The 9561-nt window shown below is 39.4% G+C and overlaps 1 protein-coding gene across 1 annotated transcript in view; it reads left to right on the forward strand.

The window, feature by feature from the left end:
- The window catches only part of si:dkey-234i14.2 (uncharacterized), a 40742-nt gene that overhangs the window by 22065 nt on the left and 9116 nt on the right, over positions 1-9561 (forward strand). Inside the window, exons 3-4 of the mRNA XM_033967505.2 lie at positions 218-268; positions 9183-9355. Of these exons, the coding sequence (XP_033823396.1) occupies positions 218-268; positions 9183-9355 (224 nt within the window). The remainder of the gene's footprint in view (positions 1-217; positions 269-9182; positions 9356-9561) is intronic.

Below are 9561 nucleotides of genomic sequence, written 5' to 3' on the forward strand. Positions count from 1 at the left end.
AATGATGGATTTTTTAAAAGCCCTGTAAACGTTCTTGAGACTGACAATTAATCAAAGTCATGTATTTGTTAATTTGTCAAAAGTCTGCAATATTACTCCTTTTTCTGTGGTCAAAAAAGGTTTCAAAGGTCTTCTGGACAATATATATATTTTTGCTATTGGATGGTAACTAATTACTAATTTAATCTCTCTTTCTCTCTTTCTTTTTCTCTCTCAGATCAGAATATGAGCCGGATTATGACAGACTATCAGAGGAAAACCACAACCGGTAAGAATGAATCAGATAAGGAGTGTCAATACTGCAGCAAATAATTTTTTCAATGTTGCAAATCATTTTATAATGATTCAATCACACATATTTGTCATTTTGAATAAAATATCAAATTTATCTCACCTCAGATTACATAACATTGTAGGAAAATCATGTAATGGCTATCTCATTACGTGAACATTACAGTAACTAAAACTACCACAATGTATTGAACCAATCTAAAATGACATGCTTAACATTTATATGACCTACTGGTGACAGACATACACCAAAGTTGAGTGCATTTTGTTTTTATTATTTTTTAGAGTTTCCCACCATCTTCCCTTTCACCATTTTGCCTTGACCTCCCAAGTCACCTCAACTTTTCTGTCTCTCTGAGTGGCCTCGAGAGAAGCCATTTTGGGGCTGAAAGACTCAAATAGTTGTCTTCCTTGGCTCTCCGTTTGCCCGGTGTCTAGTTCATTCTTGCCTGCAGACTGAGTGCTGTTTACAGGAAGTACAAGAGGCGTGAGGGGTCCCCTCTTTGACCTTTTGTTTAGCTTTTATTTTGAAGGAGGAGGTATTTTCGAAGTTGCTGCCAGGTAGTTGTCGTCTTCTGGTGTGAGTCTATATTTATTTTTGCATGGTTTTAAAAGAAATACTGAGATGGTGGTAGCATAGGGCATGTTGTTGATGTATTAGTGGCCCAGAGGTGATTGTATTAAAAATGTTAGATTGAAAGTTCTTGTTTTCTTTCTGTTCTGAAATTGAAATGGGATTGTCCAGTGGTCTGGTCTTGGGAATAACAAAAAACAATAGTAACACGTAGTGTGCAGGGTTATCAAATTGCAATATTTGTTGTCATCCAAGATAAATGGATATTATAATCATGCTGTGCTTTTGTCAGTGTCTTAAAAACAAACATACTATCTGATATTTAATTATTACAAACATAAAGAATGATTTCACATTTTGTTCATTATAAACACCAACATTGATCTAAAGTGAGTATAGCATTTGACTGTAACAAAGTATGTGTTTTTGAGCCTTACTTGTATAACTTGTCATAATTTTTTTTGCATAATAATAATAATCCTTTAAAGGAACTGTATGTAGCCTGCACTTACAGGTTTAAACAAGCTATAACTACAACAATACTTACAATTGAACCAGTGTTTTAACCTGTTAACCACTTTTTCTCTAGAATTCACTCACTGAGCTGCAGAGGCTGCACTAGCACTGATTTATGATTGGCTGCAGGTGCTGGGGTTTAGGTAGTAACCGTTCAGATCAGAGAGAGGCATTTTAGGTTTAAACCAACTGGATTTCAGCACTGAAACTGGCAACTCAAATGAGCTTTCTGTGTGGATAATTGTCTTGAGAAATAAAACACCAAATGACAACATAAACAAGTTGGCCCCCAGGCTTGATGGTTTTGTCACTGTAATGAATGAATGAGCATTACAGATGTTATCAGCAAAAGCTTTGATTTGAACATGTTTACCTCATATCTGGTGACACCGATCATGTTTCAAAATCAAAATCTTGCATACAATTCATTTAAGATGTATAGTATCAAGTAAGAATGCAACTAATTTAATTATTTTCCTGTTATCTGTGTTGGCACCAAATTGTTCACAAACATGATGTAGTTCTTTGCAGCTGAAGTAACCTTTAAAACTTTCTGTAGAAAAACTCCAAAAGTTTGTGTTCAAAATGAGTTGGTGATTACACTAAAGCAAACTGATTTGAAATGGCTCTGAAGCAGGAAATGAAGAAGAGGGTCTATCTAATTAAATCCTAAGTAACTTCATTAGTTTTAATTAAAACAGCCCCAGGGCAGAAAATGCAGGAGGTAATTATCTATTCCCCCCATTTTAGTGAGTTCATTTGGGTTTTAGATGGGCTTGTATGTTAGCTATATATGTTAGTTACTGCTGAATATCTGTCACCCAAATTGGATGAACAGGGGAGTGAATAGTTTTGTAGCTTTGGTTTATCCCTCCTAAGGCCCAAAGCTGCCGATATAATCCACCAACAGAAATTAAATAAATTAAATCGTTTGCCTATATCTACTAGTCACCTGTAAATGCCTGATTCTGTCTGATCTCAGAAGCTAAGCAGGGTTGTGCTGGGGTAGGGCTTGGATGGGAGACTACTGGGAATCCCAGGTGCTGCAGGAGAGACACAGTCTACTCAGTGCACATTGTTGCAAGACACTTCACCCACCTTGCTTACAACTGAAAATAGTTCAATATTCACATGAAATGGAGCTGTTTCTTCCATGGGTTAATAGTACCAGAAAAAAAGTATACTTAAATATATACACATATATTATCCTCACCCTCTGTGGGTGATCTCATCCTTTTTCCAAGCTTGGATTTAATATCTTTGCTGTTCCTAGTACTGTGCTTTCCTGGACTGACATGTCTGATGTTTTTCCTGGGATCTGCTGTAGCCACTCCTCCAGTTTGACGGGTCACTGCCCCAAGTGCTCCAATGACCACAAGCACCACTGATGCCTTCACCTTCCAGGCCTTCTCCAGCTCTTCTCTGAGCCCCTGGTATTTCTCTAGTTTTTCATGTTCCTTTTTCCTGATGTTCCCATCATTTGGTTCTGCAATGTCCACCACAACGGCTTTGCTCTGTTGTTTATCCACCACCACATTGTCCGGTTGGTTCGCCATCACCATTCTGTCAGTCTGTATCTGAAGTACCACAGAATCTTGGTTCAGTCATTCTCCACTACCTTTGGAAGTGTTTCCTATCTTGACCTTGGGGTTTCCAGTCTGTACTCTGCACAGATGTTTCTGTACACTATGCCCGCCACTTGGTAATGCCAAGTCCATGTATGCTTTCCCTGCGACATGTTACACCCTGCAGTTCTGTGCTGGATCGTCTCAGGGGCCTCGATGCACAGCCTACACCTTGGGTCTTGTCTAGGCTGGTAGATCTGGGCCTCTATCGCTCCAGTGCTCAAGGTCTGCTCCTGTGCAACCAGGATGAGTGCCTCTGTGCTGTCCTTCAGACCAGCTCTCTCAAGCCATTGGTAGGATTTATTGATATCAGCCACTTATATTCTGGTGGTACATCCCATCAGGGGCTTGTCCTCCCATGATGGTTCCTCCAGCACCTCTTCTTCTGCCCTTCGTTGTCAGACATTTGCTGAGCATGTCTTCTGTTGGGACCTTATCCTTGATGTAATTATGGATCTTGGATGTTTCATCCTGGACAGTGGCATTTCCACTCACTAGTCCTCGGCCTCCTTCCTTCCTCGTGTACATTCTCGGGGTGCTGAATTTGAGATGAAACCCACCATGCATGGTCAGGAGCTTTTGTGTCTTAATGTCTGTGGTCTGTATCTCCTCCTTTGGCCAGCTTATGATTCCTGCTGGGTAACCATTCCAGACATTACAATGTCTGTGCTGTAGATCCTGTGGTGTGGATCAATGAGTCGATGTCTTGCTCATTTTTAGTGTACAGCTTGATGTCATGCATGTAGAGGAGGTGACTGATGGTGGCCCCATTCCTGAGTCAGTATCCATAGCCAGTGTAGTTGATGATTTGCCTAAGGGGGCTCAAACCTATGCAGAACAGCAGTGGGGACAGTGCATGCTCTTGGTATATGCCACATTTGTGCAAGTGGCTTGCCATTGCACAAGGTTCCCACAACCTCGTCAAGTTTGCAATGAAGGCTCTTAGAGTCCTGTTGATGTTGTACAGCTCCAGGTATTCAGTGATCCATGTGGGGCCTTGAGTGGTAGGCTTTCTTGTAATCAATCCAGGCAATGCAGAGGTTGGTCTTACGGGTTCTGCAGTCTTGGGTGACTGTTTGGTCTACCAGGAGCTGATGTTTGGCTCCCCTGGTATCTTTTCCAATGCCCTTCTGCGCTGTGCTCATGTATTGATCCATGTGCCCACTTAGCCTCAATGATGCCTGACATGAGCTTCCATGTTGTGGAGACACAGGTTATGGGCCGATAGTTGGATGTGACTGTACCCTTTGAGGGATCCTTCTGTATCAGGATTGTACGCCCTTTGGTTAGCCATTCAAGGTGAGTCCCATCCCTTAGCAGCTGGTTAATTTGTGCTGCCAGGCGATCGTGGAGAGCAGTGAGCTTCTTTAGCCAGTAGGCGTGGCTCATGTCAGAGCATGGTGCAGTCCAGCTTTTCATACCTGAGATGTCTGCCACTGTGATGGTGACTGGGTTTTGTTCAGGTAGGTTGCTGTGGTCTTCTCTCAGAGCCACCAGCACTCTACATTGCTGTTATGTGATGCCTCCTTCTCCCATATGTCTTTTCAGTACCACTCAGTTTCCAGCTGTGGTGTACCTCTTTAGACGGCTGGCCAAGTCTTGAAGCCTTTGTTTGGCACTTTCCAGTGCTTCAGGTAGGAGCATCTGGCAGCACCTCTTGAGTACTTGTTTTTTCATTGCACATTGCAACCCAAAATATATTAATGAATAATTCACTTCATTTAAACTCTAGATGCCTTTAAAATGTTTTTTACAAATGACAAGGTATGTGCCAAAATGATTTATATCCCAATATGAGTGAACTGCCGCGTCTATCAAATCAGATTTCGGTGTGTGTCTGTAAGTTGTTTTTGCACTGCTGTCAGAATGTGCTGAGTGCAGACTTTGTCCAAATGAGGGTTGTGTCCCCTTCACTGCCTGTCAGACTTTTCACAATCACACACTAAATATACCTGCACTTTATAAATGATTTAGCAAAGGAAAGGGAGTTTTGGCTTTTATTCTGAAAATATAGGCTGCATTTTGTGAACTAAACAATATTGAAAACATATCTAGACTATTTCCTCAGTAATTTCATGTTTGTGGCTGAAGGCTGTTATGGTGCGGGGCAAGAGACATTTAGGAAAACATTTTTATGTTCTTGAATCTCACGAAATCCAATTTACGATAATATATTCAAACTTAGCTTTTACCTGATTTCATTGTCTTAAAAATGTGAAAAACAACTTGTTCATTTTAAACGGTTCGCAGTGGTCCGAAGTTATTCCTCATTCATCTTATGCATTCCAAGCATCCTAATTATTCACAGTGATGAGTTTATAAGTGCTTTTCACAACATTCAGAATCTAGTGTGGACTTGTTCTTTGTGGAGATGTTATTCCTTTGCCCAGAATGTACCAATGTATGGCTTTAAACGTATCTATCACTATGGAGAACAGAAAGTGAGGCTAAGATACAGGTCAGATCTATGGCGAGGGATGCACAGCTCCATAAATTCAAATTTTTGTATTTACATTTTTGCAAGACACAAACTTTTCCCTAAAATGTCAGCTTACTTGTAATTATTATATATAAGCACACAATTGTTGAGAGCACATCTAAAGCTCCCTAGAGTCAACACTGAGTGGTAAATATTTATGTGTGTTTATCTGGCGCTCACAGATTATAGGCTTAGTGCAGGTACAGACTTGGACTTCCCACTCCCCAGACACCTTCCCCTTTCCTCTCCCCTCCATCTCCCCTTTTGTCCTGGGACTCACAACAGGATCAGATCAAATGAAAAGTTGCTGATCACAATTTGACCCCCCCATAGGAGAATGAACTTGAATAGCTGCTTACAGTGGGTGTTGCTATAGTGAGGTAAAGTCCTTCAGGAAAACAGCTGATAAGGAAGTGCATTTCCAGAGTGTGCTGTGATGTTGTATGGTATGCTTTGTGACTGTTAGGATCTTTGAAAGGTGAAAGAAAGGCTTACAGTCATAAAAAAAAGATTTTTGGATGTAAAATTTTGTTTAGGCCTACGTCAGGTATTGGGTTTTAGGTTTAAAAATAATATCAAGTTTCACTGGGAACTTGGGATCTCAGAAAATTTACAATAAAGAATGTATGTGCTATTGTCCTTAAAGGTGCACTATGTAACTTTTCTGGTAGAGATGTGAATCAGCTGTCTCTTGAGTTATTGCCTGTTCCACAGTACGGCATCAAACTATTTAGCATTTATTTCATTACAAACATTTTTATCACTCAAAAATTCTTGAAAAGCAGGTAAGATGGCCTGGTAGCTCCATCTGCTTCTTTCCATAGAGTTAGAGCCTTGCTGTGGAGCATTTTAGTAAAGCAATAACATGTATGCCTATTACTATATTAATATGTCTACACTTTACACCAACTCATCAAATAACACATTGAATTGCATTTATTTATGAAAGGGACACTTCAAAACAAGTAAATGTAACTACTTTGTAAAACAGTTCTGTTCAGTCCTCTTGAATAGTAGTTTTATGTCAACAAAAATAACACAAGGGTGAAACAAATGAAAATATCAGTCATAATTAACTGTGGTCATACTTTCCTGACCATAATTTGAATGAGACCAAGACATAGCTCTATTTGAAACTCCATAATTAGCAGCAGTGAAGGAGTTTTTATCCTGTTTGAAGGGCGCTCTGTGATCCGCACATGACCTGAAATAGCCCTGTTTTTATAAAGGTATTAAAATGATCTATAAGGGAGTTAATTGAGACTGAAGGCTGTATTATTATTATTAGACAAAGTCATCTCAAAGTGACGCTTGGTTTTAACGTCTTTAGTTCATTTACTGACTGGAGTTTTAACTTGACAAGGACACAATATTCAATTTGTATATGTTTTTGTGTGGTACAATTTCAAATCAGCAGTTGCCTCAGGGTTTCAGAAAGAAGCTGACTTGATAAAACCTTTCAAAACTGGACAAGGCCTGTGTTTTAAATGGACCTATACAATTATTTGTTTTGTTTGTTTTTATTTGTAGTGTAATATATTTTAACAGAGCACTCATGAAAAAGACTCTGGTACTGTCATTGGGCCTCCCCCTGTATAAATAAAGATACATTCAATTTACATAAATTTCAAAGGTCATTTTTCCCATGATTGCTAGTAATTATTTTGTACAACATATTAAAATACAATTTATGCAGACCCACAAGGGTGAAGAAATTAAATAAAGAGAATTCTGAGAAACTATCCCGTGATCCCAATAAAAGATCACATAATTCAGAGAAATTATCACGTGGTCTGCTGTTTGTCCAGAGGAGGAGCCTACGCCTGACTTCCCCACACTTGCTCACAGAGTTTGTGATGAGAGCTGTGATGTGTGAAAGTGCAGTGGAGGAGCCAGGTTAACTAGTGCATAAAAGCCATTCATCTTTAGGTCTGTGTACAAATAACTTTCTGTGCGCTCTAGAACTTTCTATGCCACACCTCAACCTGCTCTCCACTCTGCAAACCCCACGACCAACAGTGTCCTTTATAACTTTGAGCTGTGTGCATCAATGCCTAGTGAGCATGGTGAGGCAGATGCATATTTCTTATATATGAGGTGGGTCTCCCCTGAACCCGGTCTACTCTGCACATTCAGTGTCCCCTGCTTCAGAGGCTTCGCTGAGTACTCAGGCTATGGCTACATGAACCCGGATATTTTTATAAACAGATATTTTCCTTACTTGGTTAAAAAGCATCATGGTCCATTCAGTGATGACGCAATCATTCTGTTTTTATCCTAGTCACCGGTATTCATTCATTGCTCATTTTAGCCTGTTTAATCTGTTATTACTGCATTCATGCATCTAAGAGCAGAAATTACAAAGGCAAAGGACTCGTGTGCTGCATACATGATATAAAAAGCAAGAGATTTCTACCATTAGCCAACTACAGGAGTTTCTGAAGTTATAATACTGCCCATTACCAATTCCAGGAGGCAGCACTGGTTTTATTGTTTATAACTAACCACAGGAAAGATGAAATGAAACAGACACCAACAAGAGAAATTTGAGATAAATGCGTGGACAGGGGATGTGTGCGCACAAGTGATGAGCGTAATGGCACACAGCTGGTATCTGCGCACAAGCTATTAGTACATTAACACTACACAAATGTATCCAAAACAGCTATACAATAACTTTACTGATAAATTCAGAGAAATTAAATTTGGTAGAAACAAAAACATATAATTTTTTAATGAACAATGTTATATTTTTTTCCATAGTGTTATGCTCTCAAGGCAGCACATACATACAGGACCTGTTCTCCCTTTATACTTTGTAAATACCTGGAGATGCTTGGTTCAGAAATAGGACGCACAGGCTGACGAGCGAATGACATCTCTAATTTTATCAAGTGTGTGATGGAACAGGATACAAGAAACTGCTTTTTCCTTCACAGTGTCAAGCCATGAACACACCACACACACAGAACACAGATATTATTTGAAAAAGTGTTACGAAAGATACAAATGCCCAAAGCAACACTGATAATAAACATTTGATAGCTGCTCTCGAGAAACTTAAATGAAATGCTCGCTGCTGCTCTGTGGATGAAATAAGATGAAACATGATTTTTATAATTGTTAACTTCACTTATGGGTAAGAGAAATCTAAGGAGATAAGGAGTAAAATATAGGCCAGTACAAATATGCTTTAAGCATGATACAGATCACAGAAAAAAAAAACTCAATCTATTTTTTTAGCACAATTTATATGATATTGCTTCCCAGCCAAGGCACCACATTTGAATTTTTCTATAATTTACAAGGATGAAGCAGGCCTGTTTCAGGTAGTTACAATGGATTTGACTGACAGGGGGATTAACCAATCAGAGAACCACATGGCCCAGTTGTGTCAAAACAAACACGGTAGCTTACAAGTACAAAAAAAAACACACTAAAGCACTAAACTGTAAATCTGAAGTAAAAGAAGTTATAAATTTAGTTTTGAATGATACAAAAATATCTGCATTTTAGAGACATGCTCTAACAAAAATGGACAATTGATATACTCCATGGTTGCTCCAGACCCGCCTATGTTTTAGCAGAAAGTAGGAGAGACTGGAGAGCCAGGCTAGCTACAGACCATGTAAATGCATGCTCAGTTTACGCTGTTGAATTATGGGTAGTTTGATGTTGTCTCCTCATGTCTCCACAGAGGTTTGGAGTATCAGCGTGTACCAGGATCAGACAGAGCAGAGTCTTGTCCAGTGAAGAGACCAAGATCCTCTCCGTCTTCCTCCAACTCCTCCTCTTCCTCCTTCAAAACAGCAGCCAGGAAAAACAGCAGAGCACCTGGCAAAGCACGCTCCTCTACAACCAACAAGAAATGTAAGAAACTCAAACATTATCAAACAGGGCTCACAAGTGGATGGAGTAATGCGTAATGTACTAATTTATTTTAGTGATAAATATAAAATGGTACTACTTTACTCCTGGAATGAAAAAACTTAACATATGTTTTAATAGTTCAATTTACTTTAAAGATGCACTGCGTAACTTTTCTGGTTGGGGTCCACCTGGTCTCAAAGGAGATT

This window comes from Periophthalmus magnuspinnatus, chromosome 6 (genome assembly GCF_009829125.3).
Source record: "Periophthalmus magnuspinnatus isolate fPerMag1 chromosome 6, fPerMag1.2.pri, whole genome shotgun sequence".
Taxonomy (NCBI): Eukaryota; Metazoa; Chordata; class Actinopteri; order Gobiiformes; family Gobiidae; genus Periophthalmus; species Periophthalmus magnuspinnatus.